The sequence below is a fragment of the Salvelinus fontinalis genome, chromosome 33 (assembly GCF_029448725.1).
Source record: "Salvelinus fontinalis isolate EN_2023a chromosome 33, ASM2944872v1, whole genome shotgun sequence".
Lineage (NCBI taxonomy): Eukaryota > Metazoa > Chordata > Actinopteri > Salmoniformes > Salmonidae > Salvelinus > Salvelinus fontinalis.
The window spans coordinates 45,441,704-45,469,013 of NC_074697.1; the positions used below are offsets into that span (position 1 = coordinate 45,441,704).

At 44.7% G+C, this 27,310-nt stretch overlaps 2 protein-coding genes across 3 annotated transcripts; one reads left to right on the forward strand and one right to left on the reverse strand.

Moving 5' to 3' along the window:
- The first annotated feature begins 1,187 nt into the window (after positions 1-1,187).
- On the forward strand, positions 1,188-5,598 carry LOC129832372 (prolactin-releasing peptide receptor-like). Its single transcript, XM_055896389.1, has 3 exons — positions 1,188-1,376; positions 3,513-4,354; positions 4,662-5,598. The coding sequence occupies exons 2-3, from the start codon at positions 3,530-3,532 to the stop codon at positions 4,986-4,988; spliced, it is 1,152 nt and encodes a 383-aa protein (XP_055752364.1). The 5' UTR covers positions 1,188-1,376; positions 3,513-3,529; the 3' UTR covers positions 4,989-5,598.
- Positions 5,599-16,303: 10,705 nt separating this feature from the next.
- On the reverse strand, positions 16,304-27,310 carry LOC129832373 (G-protein coupled receptor 4-like). 2 transcript variants are annotated; one of them, XM_055896390.1, is made up of 3 exons: positions 26,887-27,309; positions 23,017-23,109; positions 16,304-18,339 (listed from the first exon to the last, which is right to left on the reverse strand). In XM_055896390.1, exon 3 carries the CDS (start codon positions 18,296-18,298, stop codon positions 17,291-17,293), a length of 1,008 nt encoding a protein of 335 aa, XP_055752365.1. In that variant the 5' UTR covers positions 18,299-18,339; positions 23,017-23,109; positions 26,887-27,309; the 3' UTR covers positions 16,304-17,290. The 2 variants fall into 2 exon arrangements, with proteins under 2 accessions (XP_055752365.1, XP_055752366.1); XM_055896391.1 differs by lacking the exon at positions 23,017-23,109 and having other exon boundaries at positions 26,887-27,310.

A 27,310-nucleotide genomic window follows, 5' to 3' on the forward strand; every position in this document is an offset into this window, starting at 1 on the left:
ATCATCATCGGATGTATTGGTGACTAAACTAAAAGTTCTCAGGATATTTCACGGAAAACTTAGATTTTGTATGAATGACTGAGGGGTGAACCATGTGTGAAACCCCGAAGCATAATCAAAGGTTCTGAACATAAGATAGGGACCATTACAAGTGTTATAAGGTTGAAGTTTTGTACTTAGAGTTGAGAAAATATACCACCTACACCTGACAAATGTGCCAAAGTGATTGAAAGAAACTAGCCCTATAGCTAGGATGCCAATTTCATAATATTAATAATATGCCTTTACCTCTGAATATATAAAGTTGCTCAAACTCACAATCCTATTCCAATTGGTTGCCTTAAGGATCGCACACATCGCACCAAATGTGGATCTAGCATCCGTCTGCCGGTCCTTCGGGCTGTGTTTCAGGGACCACTCGCTGGAAACGTCTACTGAAAATGTTCATGCGACTCTACATGAAAAAATTGTTGCCCACTTAGTTCGAAAATAACACTCAGAGGTGCTAAGTACTCTCGGCCAGAAAACGCTATTTGTGTGTCTGAGCTCTTACGTTGAATCCCCGAAAAACAACTCTGAGTGTGTGTCACAGGAGGCTGCTGAGGGGAGGACGGCTCATAATAACGGCCGGAACGGAGCAAATGGAATGGCATCAAACACCTGGAAACCACGTGTTTGATGTATTTGATACCATTCCGTTGATTTTACTCCAGTCATTACCACGAGCCCGTCCTCCCCAATTAAGGTGCCACCAACCTCCTGTGGTGTAAGTGTGTGCATGCGTGCGTGCGTGTGCGTTTGAGGCAGGAAGGGATGGAGGGATAGCCTACATAGACATTTAATTGCAGGTTGTCCATCTGTTGTTAGCACATCATTTGATGCAGGTTTGGATTTTGTACCTGACTGCATAAGAGAGAGAACTATATGCGTTGCATTGTGCACGTATGGAAGGAGGTTAACAACATGTTATTGGAGGGAAATAATGTAGAAATTCATGCAGTGTGTGTGATTGACATCTCTGGAGCGTGTGAGGGAGAGAGGGAGAAAAAGAGGGAGGGGGAGAGGGAGAAGGGAGGATAGTGTTGGGACACCATCCAATCTCTCTTTTCAATCACCTGCCTATATATATGCTGTGAATAAAAGTGTCTAGATGAGCGTCCGTGGCAGCCTGCTACCCCTCATTCCCGGACTGTCTGCTGGAGCACAACCACTGGTTGGACTCTGAGAGAGAGAAGGGGAGGGGGGGGCAATGCTCACATCACAAGGAGAGGGGGAAGAGAAGAGGAAGAGGAGAGAGACACAGTCACAGAAGTGAAGCGACGTGACAGAGCGGAGAGACGCGTACTGCCTCTGAGGAAAAGCAAGGCACTGTACAAGTAGGCTCCTCTCTCTTATCTTACACACACGCCTTGCACGTGCCATGCACACTACACACAATGCACACACACATGATGCATACAAAACCGCACAATACACATAATTACAGCTTAAATCAATGTTGCTTGTTTTATTGTGGAATACAGAAAATGTGAACACTTAATATTCTATTTTGAAAGGCTTACTTAGCCCCCCAAAATAGTACTAAAACTACAGTATGTATGGCTGGTTTGACAAGTTGGAGGGATGATTTCATAAAATTGTTAATGGTACAAATGCTACCAAATATTATCATTTGTAATGATATGTCATTTGTTCAATCACAGATTTTTTTTTTTAAGGAACGTGTAAAAATGTTAGGTGTATTATTAATTTTGCATTAGCCAGTCTTTTTCTTGTGCGTTTTTGTCATCTGCCTGATCCACCAGTGTGCAAGATCAGATAGCAAGGCAACAGATTAACATGTTTCAGGAGCAATTTGACTGTTATCTCTGTTTGCCATAGATTTTAGGCTCACTTCAAAGTAAATAAGGAGCCTGGTCATTTCACTGTTGAAATAACCATCCAAAACTAGACTGCAATACCACTCAGAGTATAGAACTGTCTTTCATCTCAGTGTCTCGCTCTGCTTGGACGAGTACATCACATATGCAGCCTAGAAAGACCTGAAGACTCACTCAAATGTACTGTAGGCACTAGACATTACGGCATGAAGACACCATTCACAAACGCATTGCATTATCTACTGTTGTTTGTTATGTCACAGCGCAATGATTTAAACTACATATTCAATCCCTCCTTCTTCCTCACCACCTGTTGATTTACCACGTTCAGAGTGACCGGGAAAAAAACTTTATCTATTTTTATCTGTATGTCAGTCTACCCACCTCTGTATTTCTTGCCTAAAGCATATTTGATTATGGGCAATCATAATATAATTTTTCAAATAGTAGGCTATGATTGGGGGTCACTAATAATCTCCGTTCCTAATCGAAGAAATCACGATAGTCTCCCACATTAACTCGAAGGGGGGGGGGGGGGGGGGGGGGACACATTTAAATCAATAAAACCATCTGATTAATCCCACAGTACGCGTCAGTGCAGACGTGACACGGTTGAGTTTGGGATGAGCTGTAGAGCTCCTCCGTTTTGCAATCAGAGGGTTTTCAGCTCTCGTCGAGGATCAGAAAGAAGTGGCTGGAAAAACTCTATCAAGTGCGTTGCAACATTATTACAGGAGATGCATATCCGAGGCGCTGGCGCTTAGACCAAGTGGGTAAAGTGAGTGCAGCCAGTAACGTGGGCGGTCACAGTATTAAAGAGACTGGACAGGAAAAACATGACGTTTACACAGACGCCCACATCCCGCCTCCCCAAAAAGTGAAATGACATTCAGGTTAGTACATACATATAGGAAAAGGAAGAGATATGCCCAACTAGGTGGAAAATTGGTCTCTCACCAGCAGGTGGCGCTTTTTCGTTGTTTCGCCCACCAAGCAAGGAGTTTCTGTATGGAGGACAATGAGTGTTTCGAATTTGGTCAACAAAAAAATGAATGGCTTATTTTTGCTACGTGAGGTTAATTTGATTGAATGGAAGTTTCGTAATGCTTAAGTTGTTACGAGTGTACTAATATAAGTAGGACACGTGACATCCTGGGAAACTTTGAGATAATTTTTTTTAAATCTGTTGTCTTGAGATGGCTTTGCATATTCATGAAATGAGGCTTGCAGCATAGCATCGCTCTCCATTGAATACAGGCGGTTGATGTCAACAACCCTCATTGAGTATTCCAAAAAAGATTACAGTAATGGTATGCATCCACCAATCAAAGAAAGGATAGGCGGGAGCTAGACAGCCCACCGTGCCGCTTTGTGGACAACGACTCCCATTGTTAGGGGCGGAGAGACATGTATCTTGTCAGAATATCCATAGTCTTTGGTACATATTAAGTTAGCAGCTAAAGCAGAAAGGGCTGCTGAGGGTCATGATTATGAACAGGTTGAACTCAGAATCTAAGTGAACTTAGATATTGGTTCAACCCTTTTCTTTGCTATATCATGTTGTAAGTGCTGATGCTTCCCCCAGTCTTCCTTAACTGCCACAATTTAGTGACTGTCTATGTTGTGTCGTAGGGGAGCAGTGCACTGAGATGGATCCCATCCTGGAGGTCCTGAGTGGGGCCAACACTACTGGAGGCCCCTCCCTGAACCACAGCAACAACCCCCTGGACATGTTCTCTGGCATGCAGCTGCTGCTACGCTTCAAGCCCCTCTTCCTGCCCCTCTACTGCCTCCTGGTGGCTGTGGCCGGCGTAGGCAACTCCATCCTGCTGGCCTGTATCCTGGCCGATAAGAAGCTCCACAACGCCACCAACTTCTTCATCGGTAACCTGGCGGCCGGCGACCTGCTGATGTGTCTGACCTGCGTCCCTCTGACCGCATCGTACGCCTTCGACAGCCGCGGCTGGGCCTTCGGACGCCCTCTTTGCCACCTGGTGCCGCTGCTGCAGGCCGCCACTGTATTCGCCTCGGTACTGTCCCTCACGGCCATCGCCGTGGACCGCTACGTGGTGGTGGCCCACCCAGTGAGGAGGAGGATCTCTGTCGGGGGCTGCGGCGCTGTGGCTCTGGGGGTGTGGGGGTTGTCTCTGGCCCTGGCTGCCCCTCCCTCCCTCCACACGCGCTACCTGGACCTGAGGCCTCGTGGGGTGGAGCTGGTGGTGTGTGAGGAGTTCTGGCCGAGCTCTGGCCAGCTCAGGCTGCTCTACTCCTGCTGTATCCTGGTAGCTTCCTACATGATCCCTCTGCTGTCAGTCAGTGTGTCCTACTGTGCCATCACAGTGCACCTGAGACGCCACACGCTGCCCGGAGAGCCCTCACACTGCCAGCAGCGCTGGAGCCAGAGGAGGAGGAAAACCTTCTCTCTCCTGGTGGCCTCTGTGCTTGCCTTTGCTCTCTGCTGGCTGCCCCTGCAGGTGAGAACACACACATGCACCGATGTGCGAGCGCGCACACACACAGGCACAATGCACTTTCCTGAGCCCATCAACTTTCCTGACATTGCTGACATTTTTATATAATTGAGCTGATGTCTTTGAGAAAATATGCTGAAAAAGCATTTTAGGGGCAGTTACATCACCTAGGCTGTACATAATCCTAATGTAATCCTAATGTAATCCCAATGTAATCCTAATGTAATCTCAATGTAATCCCAATGTAATCCCAATGTAATCCTAATGTATGTGACCCCTGAGCATGTGTGTTCCTCCTCCCTCCCTGCAGGTGCTGAACCTGCTGCTGGACCTGGACCCAGACTACCACATCGTGGACAAGCGCTATGTCAACGTGCTGCAAGTGTGCTGCCACCTGGTGGCCATGAGCTCCGCCTGCTACAACCCCTTCATCTACGCCTCCCTGCACAGCAAGATATGGCTGCACCTCAAGGGCTACCTGTGCCCTTGCCGCCGCCAGGGGCCCCCAGGGGGCCAGCTCCTCTCCCGCTGCACCTCCCGGAACCCGGCCACCTGTCTCAGCCTGCTCTCTGAGGTCCCCGCCCCCGGCAAAGAGACCCCGGGGGCCACTGGTCGAGAGTCCGACAGCACCCTCTGAGAACATCAGGAACCACAGCATGGTTTATAGGTAGGGGTCAAAGGTGATATGCCATAGCAGCAGCCATTACATATATCTCATACACGCAGTTAGAGACGACGTAGGAGCAGGGAGGAGGGGGAGAATGAGGAGAGGCAGAGAGACAGTGGGATCAGACTTCTCTGGAGACCGTCAGCCCTCTGGATCGTTCATTCTATTTGCCTTGGGTGTCACTACAGCAGCCCTGCTGCCAAGAACGATGAGCAGGTCCCACATCTTCTGTGAGGCAGAGCGCGTTAACACTGTTGGGACCTTGGGCTGGGATGCAGGTCTGGAAAGCGGCAGAGGGGGGTGATGACCCTGCTCTGAACTCCTCACTCTCCAAATGGATTACACACACGAAACAGAGGAGGGCAACAAGGCACAAACAGTCCGCAAGGATAGCCCACTCTTTTCTGTTGTTCCCTCGTTCTACTCTGCCTTCGCCTGATTATGACATGTTTCTTACTTTCTCTCCCTCTTCTTACTCTCTCTTGATTCCTTTTTCCGATTTATTTCAATGCATGTAGCTTTACTTTTATTTTGATTCCTCTCTCTCTCTCCTTTTCTCTCTGTCCCCCTTTCCCTAGCCCCCCCCCCCCCCCCCCCCATCTTGTCTTTCTAGGCCTGGGCCATGGAGCGATTCCCCAGCCCAGTGCTAGTTAGGTGTGTTGTAGTATCTTTGAACAGGTGTTGTTCCCTGCGGTCTCAAACCCAATCAGCTCCCTGGAACTCAATTAATCCGAAGCAAAGCGCTATCTGTGCAGTCACCCACTGTGATATTATGGCTGCCATGTTGACTGACAGCCCAGGAACAGCACCCAGTCTGCCAAATGTACCTCACAATTGGATTAGTTTCTTATCTGTTGCTGAGTAGCGCCACTAGAACACAACATACACTTTTTAACCCATTGTCATGCCACTTGCTGAACCCAGAGACACTGGCTTTGAGCCTAATAAAATGGATTCATTCCCAGAGGCCCTTTCTGTTGGTGTCTGTGAATTGGTGGCCCACCCAGTGAGGAGGAGGATCTCTGTTAGTTGTTTTCAAAGTGAATTTCTCCTCCCCCAAAAAACTGGTGTTGCACAAAGCTCCTGCCATCTGATTTCCCAGCGTGTCGTGATAACAAGTGGGGTTTCAAGCCAAAATCATAACCCTGTTGTCCTCTTTTGACAACACAATTTATAGCGATGGTTACACTGAGTGAAAGCGAGCTTCCTAGCCGTGGTTTCAGTGGCTGTATCAGAGGATGAAGCGTGCGTTTCTAACAGGGTTGGGCCGCGGTGTCCAGGTCTGTCTAGTTCGCTGGGGTTCATGTAGCTAACATTCACAAGGCCTCTGAGCACGCTGTCACTGACTCACTCTAGCACACCACCCACAGTGTCAAAGTCCAACAAGAACACTGGGTTTGAATGGCTTTAATTGTGATCTGTATGGATGTTTGTGTACGACCAGATATCATCAAACTGACTTTAAAAACAGACTGCCACTGTTAAGTGTGAGCAAAATGTTTTTTTTTTTTTTTTTTTCAATCTTCAAAATCAAATATAATGGAAAAGGCACAGGGGTTTTGAATGAACCTCCTTTGAACAAATAGATCATGTAGGTTTTGAGTAATACACCGTGTCACACATACTGTACACACATCCGAAACGATTACTCGCAGCGAATGCATGCCTGCAGTTTCACACATCCCCGTTACACACCCAGTGTTTCTGTTCCTTCTCTGAAGAGCCACCTGTTTGTTGTTGGCATCACCGTGGTTTCCTGTATGAGGTTCAGAGGCATCATGCACGTAGGGGGCACAAGGGCAGATATTTCCTGTTGATTTATTTTTCAGGATGTTAAATGAATTACTGAACAAAACGTTTAACCTCACATTTTCTCAGAATTATTTATAAAAAAAGATCTGTCAGCCGTATTTCGCAGAGAGGGCACAATGACTGGACCAGGCAAACAGTACACCCCCCCCCCCCCCCCTTCCCCCATTCTACCTAGTAAATGGCTCCTTCCAGGGTTAAATCAAATCAAATTGTATTAGTCACATGCGCCGAATACAACAGTGAAATGCTGACTTACGAGCCCCTAACCAACAATGCAGTTAAAAAAAGAGTCAGAATAAGAACCTAAAGTAACAAGTAATTAAAGAGCAGCAGTAAAATAACTAGTGAGTTAGTGAGACTATACACAGGGGGGTACCGGTACACCACAGAGTAAAGATATGCTCGGCAGGACGGTAAATACTGTACTCTAGTACAGTGGTATTCAACTCTTACCCTACGAGTTCCGGAGCACGCTGGGTTTCTGTTCTACCTGATCATTAATTGCACCCACCTGGTGTCCCAGGTCTAAATCAGTCCCTGATTAGAGGGGGACAAATTTCTTTGAAATACAATTGAACTGGCTTCAAAGTCCAGAGGTGAGTTTGAGGGCTCTAGTGCATGCAGACAGTATCGTCAGTAGAGGAGGAGAGAGAGTGTCGAGTGACACACACAGCAGTTGGTTTGATTTGATTGGCCGGTGATGACCAGGACTTGCAGGAGGTATGTTAGTACATGAATTTGATCAAGCCACGTAGACTATTGATTTCTTCTTGATAAATATATAAAGAAAAAAGTTTGGTTGTTTCCCTGTATTACTCGCCACCTATCATTGTTTTGCCAGCTAGCGATGTTCCCAATCTCATAACCAGCTACCAAGCTATTTCAGGCTGTCAATCAAGTTGGAGTAGCTTGTCTAACTAGCTTAGCTGGCATGCCTGCTGGCAAGGTTATTTGACTTAAGAAAAGCAAATGCTAAATGTACTGAACAACATTCACATTCCTCTTTTACCCGGATAATTTTTTGTTGTTGCAGAGATGCAGAAAAAGCATAGTTAGTTTCTTTAAAAAAAATAACCACCGGTCAGGAACGTACTTAGTTTAAATGTGATCTGACAATTTATGATAATATCAGATTATTTGTGTATTAATTACGATGCCATGATATGTGCCTGTATTGATGATGTATGTTATGATCCCATGTACTGTGTTGTAATATCCTAGGCATGTTAGTGCAGTATATTGAGATGTGGGATTTACAACAGTCAAAATGACACCCTCATTGAAATGACAATTGAACAGGTAACGGGTAAAGAGGTATGCTGAAATAACCTGTGCAGAAGAATATATTTTTTAAATAGAATTAGGCATAACGATTATGGCTCTAGATTGCAGGAAGAAGCTGTTTCAGGTGTTTAAAAAAATGCTCCAACTTACCACCCCCTCCATCCTCCGAAAATAATGTCTGCATGACGCACGCCCCTCATCCTGTTTGTTCGCTAATTAAAAAGACTGTGAAATCATACATGTGAGAGAAAAAAATACTCAGTTCTTTTTTTGTCTATTTCATTCGTCAGGTTTTCATACACACAGACAAACAATTAAATATGCACATCCACCAATAGCAACATGATGTAGCTATTTAGAACAGTAGCAGTGACAAGTGCCACAGGAAGTGGCTCTAAACAAAGGGCACAGGAGTGAGATGGGCCTGTAATGCCATGGTGCTAAATGTGTGTGCATGCTAATTTATTTCATTTATCCTATCTGGCAGCCATTACAGTAATGGGATTAGAAAGCCTGGATATAGCTTGTCTTTCCCAGGAGCAGCAGGGCTCAACACACAACAGCAGCAGTCTCAGCTAATGGCCTTATGGAGATAAGTGTATAGTCTATGGATGAACCCTAGGGACAGAGCTCTCTCCCGCTGGCGCCAGCTCCCCAGATAAGTCCCTTCTCCCTGTGTGTGTGCGTGCATGTGTGGCATGTGGGGAGGGACTGAGTCACATGACCTTTATAACACGGACATGCATTGCAATTAGGGCTATCTAATCAAGTTAACCGCAGGATTTGCTGTGATTAATCGCAAATTCTAAATGGTCTCACATTGAGCTGTCATTTAACTTTTTTTTTAATAGAAAGAGAAGTACGAGAATATTAGGCGAGTGGCCAACCCTCAAAATGAGCTTTAGTTTTTGAGATACCCTTAATTAACCGACGTACAACAAAACACATTTTAATGCAAAAGTGGTTAAACTAATAGATATTTGGATGTACCACCTAAACTCAAAATGTGCAGAATATTGCGTGGTTGGAGAGGGGTGGGCTACATAAACTCATGTAACCCAATTAAACAAGCTCTGATATTGCTAAAATGTGAAATACAAGTAGTCAGTTGTCTTCCCTTCATACACAAACAAACAACATTAGGATATCTTAATTCAACTTGGAAATATATACCTGTAAACACAGAGATATAATAGGTGAAAACATCAACTATGAATATTTATAATTAATGTAAGCTTGTCTTTTTGGTAGCTGAGTAATAGACAACTTTCCAAGTCACATTTGCTTTCATTCAGTGCCGTATGGTCCTGCTGACAAAAAATTGTGCTCTGGGTCAGGTTTTTAATCAAGGATCTCTCTGTACTTTGCTCCGTTCATCTTTCCCTCGATCCTGACTAGTCTCCCAGTCCCTGCCTCTGAAAAACATCCCCGCAGCATAATGCTGCCACCACCATGCTTCACCGTAGGGATGGTGCCAGGTTTCCTCCAGACATGATGCTTGGTAAGATGGTAAGATGGCGCCGACAGACATGCCAGCTCTGTTTCTAGCTCCTAAGCAACTTTACAGTATTACATTTTTTTGGTGTGTTACTTCTTACATTATAGCCCAGAATGTTTTTTGTGTTATTACATCAAATAACTTTTGGATATCAAAGAGGCGGTAACTCACCAGCATTACGACTAGGAATAGGACTTTTCGAATTGGATCCTTTGTTCTTACCCCCCAGGGCAATTGAACTTATCACAGAGGCTGCTCCAGGACGCCGCCGGCGGAGAAGAGTTATTCGGAGTTGGTCAAGGTAGGAAACAACACCTCCACTTCACTGATCCTCAACACAGGAGCCCCACAAGGGTGCGTGCTCAGTCTCCTCCTATACTCCCTATTCACCCGTGACTGGATGGCCACGCACGCCTCCAACTAGGCCTGATTACCAACAATGATGAGACAGCCTACAGGGAGGAGGTGAGGGCCCTAGGAGTGTGGTGCCAGGAAAATAACCTCTCACCCAACGTCAACAAAACAAAAAAGCTGATTGTGGACATCAGGAAAAAGTAGAGGGAGCACGCCCCTATCCACATTGACGGGACCGCAGTGGAGAAGGTGGAAAGCTTCAAGTTCCTCGGCGTACACATCACTGACGATCTGAAATAGTCCACCCACACAGACAGTGTGGTGAAGAAGGCGCAACAGTGCCTCTTCAACCTCAGGAGGCTGAAGAAATTTGGCTTGGCCCCTAAGACCCTCAGAGACTTTTACAGATGCTCAATTGAGAGCATCCTGTCAAGGCTGTATTACCGCCCGGTACAGCAATTGCACCGCCCGCAACTGCAGGTCTCTCCAGAGGGTGGTACGGTCTGCCCAACGCATCACCAGGGGACCACTGCCCTCCAGGACACTTACAGCACCCAATGTCACAGGAAGGCCAAAAAGATCATCAAGGACATCAACCACCCGAGCCGCTATCATCCAGAAAGGGAGGTCAGTACATGTGCATCAAAGCTGGGACCGAGAGACTGAAAAACACTTTCTATCTCAAGGCCATCAGACTGTTAAATAGCCATCACTAGCCGACTACCACCTGGTTACTCAACCCTGCACCTTAGAGGCCGCTTCCCTATGTACATAGACATGGAATCACTGGCCACTTTAATAACGGACCACTAGTCACTTTAATGATGTTTACATGCTGTAATCCATTACACTCCACTCCTGCTCATGGCTGGGTTTCCCGTCGCAATCCGTGGCAAGTCCTGCCACATCCGACGAGCATCGGTGCCGGCGTAGTAGGATTCGATCTTAGTCCGGTATTGACGCGTTGTCCGTTTAATGGCTCATCGGAGGTCGTAGTGGGATTTCTTGTAGCGTCCTTGAAAGCGGCAACTCTATTCTTTAGCCTGTAATCCATGGCTTCTGGTTGGGATATGTACGTACAGTCACTGTGGGGACGACGTCGTCGATGCACTTATTGATGAAGCCGGTGACTGATGTGGTAAACTCCTCAATGCCATCAGATGAATCCCGGAACATGTTCCAGTTCTGTAGCTTATCATCCGCTTCATCGGACCACTTCCCAATTGGGCGCGTCACTGGTACTTCCTGTTTTGAGTTTTTGCTTGTAGAGAGAGCTTTGTGTGTGTTTCCTTAGGGCTGTATGAAAATCCATATCGCCAAAGTATCGTGGAACATCAGTGTTCAAATTTTAGAAGTCATTTCCGATCGAGCCGACATATGCAGTGTTTACCGTGAATGCAGTCTCTACGACCACGGGAACATTGCCTTTAATTGTCAACCCTGTTACAAAACGGATCTTCCGTGCCACGGATTGAATAGAGCCCTTAAAGTTGAAATCTGTATAAGGTGAAAGAGCGCCACTGTTCACCCCAGCGCCTTTGTTATTGTTTTTGTTTTGTTGATGAAATGAAAAGGGGGCATCCAGCATTGCGGTAAAAGGGACAAAAGAGTGTTCGATGTTTGAAGTAAACTTTGTTGTTGTAATATCGAAAACAGACATGGCAGTTTCACCAACTACAAATATAATTTTCAATCGGCCTACTTTATTCTCCTTTTCTTTACACCTATACTCCAACGTTTCAATTTCCTCCCATGTCAAAAACACTTCTAATTTTCACTATAACACATTGGAACACCAACTGTGAGAGTGGTGTGGCAGGGAATCTATCAGTTGTTACTGGTATGTTCATAGTAGCTGCTCCATACCACATTTAGCAGTAATGGAAGATGTGCCACTGAGAGACAATAGATTCGCTTTTAGCTTGGATCTGAAGTACTCATCTTTTGTGATTTCTGTTTTCTATTTTCTCCTCCTCTAAGAGCTTAGTGCTTCGTTGTATCTCACACGGGATCCGTGTGGGGTACAATATATCAATGTTTAAGGGAGCTTGTCATTGATAGTACCAACACACACTGTAAGACCATGATGTTCTTCAGTCACAGGGTGAGGGAACGTTTTCCACATTCGTAACTGAAAGCAAATGTCTTGCTGTGCTTTCTTCCTGTAGTGTAGTAATAAGATGTCATTGCTTTTACAAGGGTTGAAACATTTGTGGAACATCCCTGCTTTTCCAGCAATCCTGGTTGGAGGAGTTATTTATTGAAAGTTCCACAAATTTTGCAACCCTAATATTTCACACAGATCTGTGTGAAGTGAATGGGACAAGTGTGTAGGCTTCAAGGGGAGCTGCGGAGATCCTCAGACGAACATGATCAACAGTGTGTATACAGGTGTGTATGCAAGCCATAGTTGATATGAGAAGACTTGAGGATACGTAAGGGGGCGAGTGTCTTCAAGCATACAGGCGCACACACACACACACACACACACACACAAAACATGCATATCAGGGAGATTATCATAACTGTTTGTTCAAACAGTGCCTAGCCCTTGATAGTGTTTTTCAAACTGCTCATTGGTCAAGTGTTTCCTATACATACAGCCATTTTATGTAGCATTATCATATACAAGCTTCAGCTGCCTTAGTCTCTCGTGGACAGATGAAATGGCGAGAATCTTTCAAGGCTCACATAGAATGATGTGATTACAAGCAGTAGCTCCTGGTTTTGGGTTTTCATCATTGATTATTTGGACTAATCACGATTAGGTGGTACGGTCTGCCCAACGTCAAAATTGGCTATATCGTAAAAATTCCTTTTTTGCCATGATAAACACGGGTTAAATTAGCAGAAGGGAGGGGTTTGGCCTAGAGTTTCCATTTGCTAGGGAGAAGACTTCACTTCCTCCATTTGCACAAAGGTAATCACAATTGTTAATGGAGTTTCCCCCCAGAAGTGAAACAGTAAATTACAAACTTTCGCGAGATCATTTTTACTTCTGGGTAACCCAGAAAGGGTTAAAGTCACATATTCATTTGTTAGCATCATTTTACATCTATCACAGGTTGAAAACTCCATACATCTAGGCCATTTGTGCTTGAGTGCTGAGAGCTGAGAGCTGCAGTAATTGATTATAAAATAACATTATATTGCTACAGTTCATGCATAATTTAGCACATTGCTTTCACAAATGGTACACATGGAAATAAGGGTTTAGGTAACCTAATACTCTTCCATAATTTGATGAGATCTATCAAGGACCCTTAGACAGAGGAAATTGGTTTTCAATGAGGCGCTGTCTTTATAAAGATCCTAGAATGACATTTTGTGTTTGAAAACAAAACTCACTAATGCAACATACATAATTCATATATACATAATAGTAGTTTCCCGGTCGCAGCTTAACAAACAGAGCAAGCAGAAACCGGACCACTCCAATGGCCTTTTGAGAAATAGGACCTAGTTTACTATCTTGAATTAGTTGTATTTCTGAAGAATGTTCAGTCTCCAAAAATAACACTGTCTGCATATCTTTCCTTGGCATCATGTTCAACAAGGCTCTGGCACTGAGACAGACCAAAAGTCATTCAGTGAGGTAAAGAGAGGAAATTACAATGGAAATTACTATTTTTTTGCTCTGTGAAACTACCTTATCGTTATCTCTAAGAGAGGGGGGCTTCCTTCTGTAAACAGGCTGTTCCCAGCCCTCATGAAACCAATTCAATATGACAGATAAATCTGTGCTTTTCAGTGCGTCTCATTTCAAGAGTTTGGTCCCCGTGAGCAGCTCAGAATCAGAGCAAGCATTCACGTCGTAGCCCACTGTTCCCAGCAGTAAAATGCCAACCACTCAGCCTGCTACCGTATCGACGGGCACAGTGGGAGCTTTATTGACAAGCAGCATGCTATCATGTGAATCATTAAACACCATTCCACACATAGCAAGATAACCTGCCATTTGAATGCTGTCCCTCTTTAAAACTCTCTCCACTGTCAGCGCTAAGGAAGGTCACAGAAATGCTTGCCACCGAGAAGCGATTATTGAACCCTCCGTTTGGTGACAAAGAATGTGGCGGCCAATTGTGTTCCAAAATCATTTGAGTCTGGACTCTGTCTGGAACCTGACCGTTCCTGTCAGATTTAGCTAAACATCTTCTCTTCTCAGCTCTTATCATTTGATCGGCACTGAGCAGATAGAACGAACGTCACTTCATCTCATTTTCATTCATGCAAACACCGTTATATTGGTCTGTAGTAAATTATTTAATTACAAACTTTCCTTCTCGCCGCTGGTTATTGGATTTGCTCCATGAGACCTACTGATATTGGCTTATGACCGCTTTCTTCCAGATAATCAAGTATCACTGATATGACCTTGTTTGGGAGGGATGTTCAAATAAACGATTTCGGATAATTGTCCATCCCTCTGTAACTGCAGCAACAGAGACAAAACATCGCTGGCCGTTTTAATTATGGCATGTGGGGCGGTCTGTGTTACCGTCTACTGATTATGGACTGTGTGGCTGTTTTAATTACGGCTCATTTTACGTTATGTTAGCTGTCAGCGAGGCTGGATCGGAGCCGTGCCCTCTGTGAGCCATATCGTCTCCCGAGTCTTCTGTTCGGCTTTCCTCATCAGCACCAGAGAGCTCTTATCCAGAATGTAAGGATCAAAGGGACCATCACTAGGAAAGGAACCATGAGCCCCACAAATACCCCAACCCCCACCCGGGAACAGAGGGGCTACAGTATCCCCACAGCTGCATCAATCAATCAATCAATCAAATGTATTTATAAAGCCCTTCTTACATCAGCTGACGTCACAAAGTGCTGTACAGAAACCCAGCCTAAAACCCCAAACAGCAAGCAATGCAGGTGTAGAAGCCCGGTGGCTAGGAAAAACTCCCTAGAAAGGCCAGAACCTAGGAAGAAACCTAGAGAGGAACCAGGCTATGAGGGGTGGCCAGTCCTTTTTTGGCTGTGCAGGGTGGAGATTACAACAGAACATGGCCAAGATGTTCAAATGTTCATAGATGACCAACAGGGTCAAATAATAATAATCACAGTGATTGTCGAGGGTGCAACAGGTCAGCACCCCAGGAGTAAATGTCAGTTGGCTTTTCATAGCGGATCATTCAGAGTATCTCTACCGCTCCTGCGGTCTCTAGAGAGTTGAAAACAGCAGGTCTGGGACAGGTAGCACGTCCGGTGAACAGGTCAGGGTTCCATAGCTGCAGGCAGAACAGTTGAAAATGGAGCAGCAGCACAGCCAGGTGAACTGGGGACAGCAAGGAGTCCTGAGGCATGGTCCTAGGGCTTAGGTCCTGATCCTAGGTCCTGATCCTAGGTCCTGATCCTAGGTCCTGATCCTAGGTCCTGATCCTAGGTCCTGATCCTAGGTCCTGATCCTAGGTCCTGATCCTAGGTCCTGATCCTAGGTCCTGATCCTAGGTCCTGATCCTAGGTCCTGAGAGAGAGAGAGAGAGAGAGAGAGAGAGAGAGAGAGAGAGAGAGAGAGAGAGAGAGAGAGAGAGAGAAGAGAGAGAGAGAGAGAGAGAGAGAGAGAGAGAGAGAGAGAGAGAGAGAGAGAGAGAGAGAGAGAGAGAGAGAGAGAGAGAGAGAGAGAGAGAGAGAGAGAGAGAGAGAGAGAGAGAGAGAGAGAGAGAGAGAGAGAGAGAGAGAGAGAGAGAGAGAGAGAGAGAGAGAGAGAGAGAGAGAGAGAGAGAGAGAGAGAGAGAGAGAGAGAGAGAGAGAGAGAGAGAGAGAGAGAATACTTACATTCACACAGGACACCGGATAAGACAGGAGAAATACTCCAGATATAACAGACTGATCCTAGCCACCCGACACAAAAACTACTGCAGTATAAATACTGGCTGCTGAGACATTACGGGTCGGAAGACACTGTGGCCCCGTCCAACGATACCCCAGGACAGGGCCAAGCAGGCAGCATATAGCCCCACCCACTTGCCAAAGCACAGCCCCCACACCACTAGAGGGATATCTTCAACCACCAACTTACCATCTTGAGACAAGGCCGAGTATAGCCCACAAAGATCTCCGCCACGGCACAACCCGAGGGGGGGCGCCAACCGACATAAATCAGCATCACACTCCTTAATTAAAGCAAGGGTCTACAGTGATCTCTCATGTTCAAACATTTGTTAAAGAGCTGTATTGATTAAGTGTCTAAATTGATGAGGCAGTTCATTTTTTTCCAACACTGGATTTTTCTTCTCTTATTTTTATATTTTACCTTGATGGACTGAGAGGGGAACTGATTTGTCCGATAATGGAATTGTACATGGACACGTAAGAACAAATATACACATTTGGGTAGCTTCCTTTTATGTTTATTGGGTGAACATTTGTACAACATGTCTTCAATGTCCAGTACTGTATTTTCTGTGATTTCAACACCCGTATTGTATATTACAACGTTTTTAGTTTTGGATATACAGTATATGAAATTGACAAATGTTCTTCTGATTAATATCAGTCCACAAACAGGCAAATTAGAACAAGAAGGTTCATTTGTAAACCAAGCACATATCAATACAAACCTGTGGCAGGCCTGAAGAGATTCAAGGGCCCTTCAAGCGGAGCAATCCTGCAACATAAAGCCAGAACAGACAGCCTTTGAAAGGATTTTCCATACCAATGAGGACAGGCATTAATAGAAAGCTCCAATTAAAGAACACAATACCCATCCTCATCACCAAGCAGAATGTTAGAAGAACTTCACAAAGGCTTTTCTTTGAACATTTTAAAGACAACCTGATTGACTGATTGTCCATGAAAGTGGGTTGATATGAAAGAACATGTTATTGAAGTCACACAGAACAAACATGCCGTCCTATTTACAATGTGCACGGAAGGGATTTACTGCAATAGATGAAGGGCATAAATACAACAAACTGTAACTGTATTCAGTTACGTTACCAGCAAAGATATTGTAATCGGATTACCGATACCCTTGAAAAACATGATTACTTCGATTACTTTTAAATTCAGACACCTTATGACAGCATTCTGTTCTCTCAGTGACATTCAATTCAGCATTGGAAAAAGCATCAGTTTGTTCCACCTGAGCGAGTCAGAGACCACTACGATGACACACCAAATGCGTTTGATGGATCCTTTTTGTCTTCTTCTAATGCCTCTTAATAAAGGGAAGGCAATCCAAAAGTAACTGAAAGTGAGTTTGGGTAATCCAAAAGTTACGTTACTGATTACAATTTTGGACAGGCAACTGGTAACTGTAATTGATTACATTTAGAAAGTAACCTGCCCAACCCTCTACACAAACACACACAGTATGTAATCAGATCAGACTTGTAATATGTGTGTTCCATGGTTCAGTGGAGAGGGGACTCTCTCTCTCCCTCTGACCCTGTCTGTTCCCACAGAAGCACAGTCTCATGTCCTCCCTCACCCCGTTACTGACCAGCACATACAGCACTGGGTCCACCACACTGTTCAGGCTGGATAGGGCCAGCGTAAACGAGAAAGGGAAGTGCATTTTCTGCTCAAACTGACAGTACATCTTTTCGTCCATGTGGTAGTAGTAGTAGGCCAGGGAGCGGGTCAGCAGGAGGAGGTGGTAGGGGGCGAAGCACACAGAGAAAATCCCGATCACCCCGAAGGACAGCAGCCGTACCTTCCTCTTAGCCTGCTCCCCCAGCCCCTCGCTCTGCTTCACCTGGCCCAGGATCCTCCAGTAACACAGCCCCAGCACCAGCAAGGGCAGCAGGAAGCCAATGCCCACCCGCAGCAGGTTGAACAGGGCCACGGGCTGCGGCATGGGGTAGGTCTCGTAGCAGCGGTCCTGAGTGTCGTCGTGGGCGTCCTGCAGGTTGTCTTTGAACAGCACCAGGCCGTGTCCGGACATGACAGTCACGCACACGACCAGACAAAGCACCCAGGCGTAGCGCACGCTGCGAAAGGCTTTGGTCCTTAGGGGGTAGGTGACGGCCAGGCAGCGGTCCACAGAGATGCAGCACAGCAGGTAGATGCTAAGGTACATGTTGGAGTAGTAGAAGAAGCCGGCCACGCTGCAGGAGAGGCTGCCCAGGCTCCAGTGGTGGTCCCGGTGGTAGTAGTTGATCCAGAGAGGCATGGTAAAGATATAGAGTAGGTCAGACAGGGACAGGTTGAGCAGGAATACCCCCAGGGCGTTCTGGCTGCGGACCTGCTGGACGATGGGGCCAAGGGTCAATAGGTTAAAGGCCAAGCCCAGGATAAAGGCCAGGATGTAGATGCCCATCAAGAAGTCACTGATAGGGCTATTCGAGATTGTCACGCAAGTCAAGTTGAAGTTTGTTTTATCCATCTGTTCCTCTATCTTTGTTCAGGTCCAAACTGGAGTAGTTCCTGAAAAGACAAACAAATCAAATCAAAATCAAATCAAATGTGCTGAATACAACAGGTATAGAGGTCCTGGATGGCAGGAAGCTTCACCTTACAGTGAAATGCTTACTTACGAGCCCCTAACCAACAATGCAGTTTAAAAAAAATATGGATAAGAATAAGAAATAAAAGTAACAAGTAATTAAAGAGCAGCAGTAAAATAACAATAGTGGAGTATATACAGGGGGGTACCGGTACAAATTCAATGTCCGGTGGCACCGGTTAGTTGAGGTAATATGTACATGTTGGTAGAGTTATTAAAGTGACTATGCATAGATGATAACAACAGAGAGTAGCAGTGGTGTAAAAGAGGGGGTGGGGCAATGCACATAGTCTGGGTAGCCATTTGATTAGGTGTCTTATGGCTTGGGGTAGAAACTGTTTAGAAGCCTCTTGGACCTAGACTTGACGCTCCGGTACCGTTTGACGTGTGGTAGCAGAGAGGACAGTCTATGACTAGGGCGGCTGGAGTTAAAAAAAAAAATAATTATGGCCTTCCTCTGACACCGCCTGGTATAGAGATCCTGGGTGGCAGGAAGCTTGGCCCCAGTGATGTACTAGGCCGTTCACATTACCCTCTGTAGCGCCTTGCGGAGGCTGAGCAGTTGCCATACCAGGCAGTGATGCAACCCGTCAGGATGCTCTCGATGGTGCAGCTGTAGAAGCTTTTGAGGATCTGAGGACCCATGCCAAATCTTTTCAGTCTCCTGAAGGGGAATAGGTTTTGTCGTGCTCTCTTCACGACTGTCTTGGTGTGCTTGGACCATGTTAGTTTACTGGTGATGTGGACACCAAGGAACTAGAAGCTCTCAACCTGCTCCACTGCAGCCCCGTCGATGAGAATGGGGGCATGCTCGTCCCTCTTTTTCCTGTAGTCCACAATCATCTCCTTTGTTTTGACCATGTTGAGGGAGAGGTTGTTGTCCTGGCACCACACGGCCAGGTCTCTGACCTCCTCCCTTTGGCTGTCTCGTCGTTGTCGGTGATCACTGTTGTGTCATCGGCAAACTTAATGATGTTGTTGGAGTCGTGCCTGGCCGTGCAGTCATGAGGGAACAGGGAGTACAGGAGGGGACTGAGCACGCACCCCTGAGGGGCCCCCGTTTTGAGGATCAGCGTGGCGGATGTGTTGTTACCTACCCTTACCACCTGGGGGCAGCCCGTCCGCAAGTCCAGGATCCAGCTGCAGAGGGAGGTGTTTAGTCCCAGGGTCCTTATTTTTGAGCTTTGAGAACACTATGGTGTTGAACGCTGAGCTGTAGTCAATGAATAGCATTCTCACACAGGTGTTCCTTTTGTCCAGGTGGGAAAGGGCAGCGTGGAGTGCAATAGAGATTGCATCATCTGTGGATCTGTTTGGGCGGTATGCAAATTGCAGTGGGTCTAGGGTTTCTGGGACAATGGTGTTGATGTGAGCCATGATCTGCCTTTCAAAGCGCTTCATGGCTCCAGATGTGAGTGCTACGGGCCAGTAGTCATTTAGGCAGGTTACCTTAGTGTTCTTGGGCACAGGGACTATGGTTGTCTGCTTGAAACATGTATATTTTGTATGTTATTAGTGTAAAATAAAATATAGTTTGAATCGCTTGTGATGTATGAACCCTGATCAGAAAAGCTTGATTTTCACCTGTGTTAAAAATCAAGTTTCAGTAGTCTTTGCCCAAATTTTTTTTTACATTTATTTAACCAGGAAAGTTGTATTTAGACACAGTCTTGAGTCATAAATGAGACAGCCTAGTCTGTCTTTCCTAGAACTTCCTGTAGTCTCATTTAGTAGAAAGTTACTCACATAGGGATCTACTCAATCCGCATTGCGGAAGTTCAGCTTTACAGCTTGATTGAAATTCAAGGGCAATGGTCCCGCTTTAGCGGAGACTGCATTCACAGTAAACACTGCATACGTCGGCTCATTCGGAAATGGCCTTTACATTTCTATCGCGGAATCTGTAACAATTCAGCTTTACAGATTGAATAGAGACAATAAAGTGTATCATAGAGACACATACAGTGCCTTCGGAAAGTATTCAGACCCCTTCACATTTTCCACATTTTGATATGTTACAGCCTTATTCTAAAATGTATGAAATAGTTTTTGTCCTTCATCAATCTGCACACAATACCACATAATGACAAAGCAAAACTTTTTTTTTTTATATCACGTTTACAGAAGTATTCAGACCCTTTACTCAGTACTTTGTTGAAGCACCTTTGGCAACGATTACAGCCTTGAGTCTTTTTTGGGTATGACGCTACAAGTTTGGCACACCTGTATTAGGGGAGTTTCCCCATTCTTCTCTGCAGATCTTCTCAAGCCCTGCCATGATGGATGGGTAACATCGCAGCACAGCTATTTTCAGGTCTCGCCAGAGATGTTTGATCGAGTTCAAGTTCGGGCACTGACTGGGCCACTCAAGGACATTCAGAGACTTGTCCCGAAGCCACTCCTGCGTTGTCTTGGCTGTATGATTAGGGTCGTTGTCCTGTTGGAAGGTGAACTTTCGCCCCAGTCTGCGATCCTGTGCACTCCGGAGCAGGTTTTCATCAAGGATCTCTCTGTGCTTTGCTCTGTTCATCTTTCCCTCGATCCGGACTAGTCTCCCACATCCCCACAGCATGATGCTGTCACCACCATGCTTCACCGTAGGGATAGCATTGGCCAGGTGATGAGCGGTGCCTGGCTTCCTGTCGCTTGGCATTCAGGCCAGAGTTCAATCTTGATTTCATCAGACCAGAGATTCTTCTTTCTCATGGTCTGAGAGTCCTTTAGGTACCTTTTGGTAAACTCCAAGCGGGCTGTCATGTGTCTTTTACTGAGGAGTGGCTTCCGTCTGGCCACTCTACTATAAAGGCCTGTTTGGTGGAGTGCTGCAGAGATGGTTGTCCTTTTGGAAGGTTCTCCCATCTCCACGGAGGAACTCTGGAGCTTTGTCACAGTGACCAACGGGTTTTTGGTCACATCCCTGACCAAGGCCCTTCTCCCCTGGTTGCTCAATTTGGCCAGGGACCTTCAATGCTGCTGGTATTCTTTGGTACCCTTCCCCAGATCTGTGCCTCGACACAATCCTCTACGGACAATTCCTTAGACCTCATGGCTTGGTTTTTGCTTTGACATGCACTGTCAACTGTGGGACCTTATATAGACAGGTGTGTGCCTTTCCAAATCATGTCCAATCAATTGAATTTACCACAGGTGAACTCCAATCAAGTTGTAGAAACATCTCAAGGATGATCAATGGACACAGAATGCAGCTAAGCTCAATTTCAACTCTCATAGCAAAGGGTCTGAAAACTTATGTAAGTAAGTTATTTCTGTTTCTTTTGCAAACATTTCTAAAAACCTGTTTTCACTTTGTCATTGTGGGGTATTGTGTGTAGATTGATGAGGAAAAAACGTATTTAATCAGTTTTAGAATAAGTCTAACGTAACAAAATGTGGAAAAAAGTGAAGGGGTCTGAATACTTTCCAAATGCACTGTATAAATAGACACAATACTGTATAACACATATCAGTTGAACTCATCCCTCAAAAGATGGCGTCCTCTTATTCACAATCATTACTCACAATATTTTTTTTTTTATATATCCCAGTATCCAGCTCATCACATTTTGCTCCAACCCATTTCATTGACAAAATTGTTTATGTGTCAAAAAGATAAAACCCTTTGGCTATCCACTCTGACACAGTCAAAAATGTAACGTACTATTTGAGCAAAAATGTAACGTACTATTTGAGCTTGATAATGGGATCTGGATGGAAAATATGAGTCTACCCTTCAAGAGTGGGCCTCTGAGGTTTAGTCATGGTCTCACAGATATCGATTTGAGCCTTATTGCAGTGGAACTGGCTAACTCCAAATTGCCTGTGAAACCATCTCTCCACCTTTAAATACTTTGTGTGAAAAGCTTCACCAATTTCAGGATTTGTGACTTATATTGTCTGACCCCCTCTGTGTATGATAGCAGTTACTGTCATGGGGTTCAGGACCTTATGATTGGACAAAAATGTGTCATGGAAATATTGGTTCCCACCTCCTAACGGGTTTATATTACCTTATGTTAATGCCGCTGTCCAGTAATTGCATCAACATTTCCCATGGTTATTGTTCTGCATGGTTTTAAACTGGCTGACTATCTGCCACAGCACAGGTTGTGATTCGTGGGAGAGCATTTGCACTTCCTTGTGACGTTCGATGTGCCAGAGCCAGGCCCTGGGATTGGATTAACCAGGTTTTTTGGAGGCAATAAAACTGACAGCAGGACAGTTCATAGCTTTAATGCGTATTTAAATACTTTAGTGAAATGCAAGGAAGGACATAGTTCTATAAAGGTCACAGGGGTGCTACGATCATAGCGGGAAGAAAATATGTCCTGTGGCAGTAACTTTATCAGTCATTGGTGATGACATTGGGACTGGTACTACACACTGATAATCAGATCTAAGTTTCTGTTCAAGCTTGCTCCTGAAATAGACATGCAGGTCTGACGATCACATGACACAAACATCACTATTCCAATCTAAATCCCAATTAGATTCTGGGAAACATGGCAGCAATTAATAGGATGGACATCTATGTTCCTTTCACTACACCACATACACCAAAATGTGTATTTAGATGATTAGTAGCGCAATCACATAATTACCTTCTCAGCTCTCTGGTGGAGTAATACAAAGTCTTCTTTTGAATTATTGCACTAAAAGGTGTTGATTGGCTCGAATTGGAGAAAGGCTGAGTACTGAAAGATAAAACAGGAAATCATTAAAAAAATAAAAATAAATGTACGGGGCTGAGAAGATGACGTTGCTATGTTTCCATCCTCATCCCACACTCAGGCTTTGTTGTTGTCAGTGTGCAGAAACAGAAGGCCCTTAATGGTATAAGTGGATGTTAATACATTGGCATGAATTGGCATGTGATGTAAATGTGCTCTAAGGTATATAATTGGTATGTAATCCAGACTGATCAAGCACTCATTCCTATTCCGTGGGTTAATGCTCATGATATGGATCTTAAAAGGGTAATTCTATGGGTGATCCACAGATCTGTCCTTAATCTAAGTTCTCACCATGTGGATGACGGCAAATAGCCTACCTGAGGTGAGGCGAAAATGATTAGTAGTTCATTTTGCAGCCGATAAGAATGAGCGTTGACTATGTGACGATTTGCACATTTTCCTTTGTATTATTACCACTGTGAATAGGGCAACCTTACCACTGTACTTTGGTTTGTTGAAAGATGACAGACCATAACGTGCTAATCATTAATCAGAACATTCTGCTGGTGCAATCACTGTGTCATTTAGAAACATCTTTCACTTTCAGAGACATTGATGGAATAATCATTGCGTTAGTTGAACATTTTGCGCCCGTGACAACGTTCATCAGAAAAAGTGAAAAGGCTGAACGTAGGTGTCGGTGGCATAACGACAGCTTGAGTTGTGAGTAACCGTGGTATTCCCCTCTTAGTAACAAGGAAATAAAGGTCTAGATGGTCTGGTCTAATAAAGGACAAATCTGGTCTAGATTACTAATGTTCCGTTGACTCTTAACCAAAAATAAATTCATAACTGCCGATACAAATCTTTCCAAACACTGACACGACACCACAAACTACAGTGCATAATGCTGTATCTGTGTGAGCACTGTGGGTGCGTTCTTGATAACTCCGCTATTGTGGTTCCGTTCGCTCTAACACAGACTCATTTCCCCTTTCTTAAAAAAAACCCCAGCTCTGTTTATACTTTTTTTTTAAACGAATGTGCAGAATACCTGTCCAAACGTACAGTTGAAGTCGGACGTTTACATACACTTAGGTTGGACCCATTAAAACTCGTTTTTCAACCACTCAACAAATGTATTTTTAACAAAGTTACGTTTTGGCAAGCCGGTTAGGACATCTACTGTGTGCATGACGCAAGTAATTTTTCCAACAATTGTTTACAGACAGATTACTTCACCTATAATTCGCTGTATCACAATTCCAGCAGGTCAGAAGTTTACATACACTAAATTGACTGTGCCTTTAAACAGCTTGGAAAGTTACAGAAAATTCTGTAATGGCTTTAGAATCTTCTGATAGGCTAATTGACATAATTTGAGTCAATTGGAGGTGTACCTGTGGATGTATTTCAAGGCCTACCTTCAAACTCAGTGCCTCTTCGCTTGAAATCATGGGAAAATCAAAGGAAATCAGCCAAGACCTTAGAAAAATAATTGTAGACCTCCACAAGTCTGGTTCATCCTTGGGAGCAATTTCCAAACGCCCGAAGGTACCACGTTCATCTGTACAAGCAATAGTACGCAAATATAAACACCATGGGACCACGCAGCCGTCATACCGCTCAGGAAGGAGACGCGTTCTGCCTCCTAGAGATGAACATACTTTGGTGCGAAAAGTGTAAATCAATCCCAGAACAACAGCAAAGTACCTTGTGAAGATGCTGGAGGAAACAGGTACAAAAGTATCTATATCCACAGTAAAACGAGTCCTATATCGACATTACCTGAAAGGCTGCTCAGCAAGGAAGAAGCCACTGCTCCAAAACCGCCATAAAAAAGCCAGACTACTGTTTGCAACTGCACATGGGGACAAATATCGTACTTTTTGTACAAATGTCCTCTGGTCTGATGAAACAAAAATAGAACTGTTCGGCCATAATGACCATCTTTATGATTTGGAGGAAAAAGGGGGAGGCATGCAAGCCGAAGAACACCATCCCAACCTTAAAGCATGGGGGTGGCAGCATCATGTTGTGGGGGTGCTTTGCTGCAGGAGGGACTGGTGCACTTTACAAAATAGATGGCATTATGAGGAGAGAAAATTATGTGGATATATTGAAGCAACATCTTAAGACATCAGTCAGGAAGTTAAAGCTTGGTCGCAAGTCGGTCTTCCAAATGGACAATGACGCCAAACATACTTCTAAAGTTGTGGCAAAATGGCTTAAGGACAACAAGTGGCCATCACAAAGCCCTGATCTCAATCCAAAAGAACATTTGTGGGCAGAACTGAAAAAGTGTGTGTGAGAAAGAAGGCCTACAGACCTGACTCAGTTACACCAGCTCTGTCAGGAGGAATGGGACAAAATTCACCCAACGTATGGCGGGAATCTTGTGGAAGGCTACCCAAAACGTTTGACCCAAGTTAAACAATTTAAAGGCAATGCTACCAAATACTAATTGAGTGTATGTAAACTTCTGACCCACTGGGAATGTGATAAACGTTTAAATAAATAATTCTCTCTACTATTATTCTGACTTTTCACATTCTTAAAATAAAGTGGTGATCCTAACTGACTTAAGACAGGGAATTCTTACTCGGATTAAATGTCAGGAATTGTGAAAAACTGAGTTTAAATGTATTTGGCTAAGGTGTATGTAAACTTCAGACTTCAACTGTACATTCCAGTACATTACTGGAGAACATTGTATGTCTACTTTCTCAGACAAGTTTTGTTATCTCATGTTTGACCTGAAGAATGCTCTTTTTCTGTCCTCTCTGATTAATAAAGCATCATGAATATTTGTGTAGCAGGCTACCCTTCATAAGTCTGCAACTATACATACAACCTGCCTTGCATTCTCTCCCACAGGATTCTCTGTCTGTCAGGTTTGCACACCATCTTGATTAACTCCCTGAGATTGTGGGTTTTGTTTAGTCCTTGTGTTGTCCGTATTCTATTAACGTCAAATGAACCTCGCTTAGCAATTAGAAGAGTCCGTTTGACTGACACTACATGTAATATCTACCCACTGAAGCCATCCTTACTAGCCCTCTCCAGACTGCTTCTATTGTGGATTTAACTCCATTACATCTGTCCAGCAGTATGTTCATGTTCTTTTAGCCAAACGCACAGGGAGGGGACTCTCAGACGTACAGTGACAGCTAGACGAAAGATCTCCCAGGTCACGGATAGTCTCGTGTCCCAACGGTCTCAAAGCGTAACTCGTTTACATCCTTGAAAATGTCCATTTTTTTCTCAATCAGCACACAGTCCTCCTCCACATTTCCACAGTTCTCAGAATCAACCCTCTGTTTTGCCCTTTAGGCAATTTGGGAGCAATTTGCATGTTTTCGAACGTTGAATCAGTTACTGGCTTCATTCCCAGACGTCTTTAGGCTAATCATTTAGTAAGACTGACTCACACTGCTACAGGTTTCCTTTAACCACTGTCATCCTGATCCAGAGCAACAGGGGAAATTGTGTGTTGGGGGAGAAGGAGAGTTATTTTAGAACGGAATTATCTTGTCAGCGCAATGTTTAGGTAGCATATTTAGGAAGCACAGACGTGCATCTGTGAAGAGATTGAACTGAGACCTCAAGGACTCTCAATCAATTTGAGACAATATGTGTATGTCTTATCTTCTAAAACATACAGTGATACTCTGTGTACTAACTTTCAGAGTGTCTGAACTCCATCCGAAAGGAAAAAAGTGGACAAAAGCGCTATCATTCTTTCATCTACACTTTTGACCACTTCTGAGTCCTGACCACCGTTTTAGAAGACCTCACCTGTCAGTTGTGGGACTTAGCTTGTTGCCGACAATGGTTCTCCAAAGTGGGTCACGAACTTCTGTCTCCTTCAGTAACCCTCAGGCACAGGAGATTTCCATTCACACAGCCTGAGGGGAGGCTTCAGAGCCTTTGAGTTACTGCCAGACCATTAGAGTTCCACATGATGACAGGAAGAGAGCTGCGACCACTCCAGAAGACAACCGACAGACCGATGTTTTCAACCCAGGACACGTCCTCCGTGATGGGGAAATGCCAACCATTAGCAGTCAGTCCACTCACTGAAGTCAAGATGTCAGACCGACAGCCATGCACGAGAAAGACAGAGAGAGAATAAGCCAGACACGAGAGGGGAAGAGACGAGTGATGTTTAGGGGAGGAGGGAGGGAGTTTTCTTCAGCATACACGTGCATTTGAGAAGTAG

What these genes read in the sequence shown, in the direction of transcription:
- LOC129832372 (XM_055896389.1), top strand. Translation starts at nt 3,530, where the DNA reads ATGGATCCCATCCTGGAGGTCCTGAGTGGGGCCAACACTACTGGAGGC. An exon ending in TCTGCTGGCTGCCCCTGCAG is followed by an intron (nt 4,355 to 4,661) that starts GTGAGAACACAC and finishes CCCTCCCTGCAG; the next exon opens with GTGCTGAACCTGCTGCTGGA.
- LOC129832373 (XM_055896391.1), bottom strand. Translation starts at nt 18,298, where the DNA reads ATGGATAAAACAAACTTCAACTTGACTTGCGTGACAATCTCGAATAGC.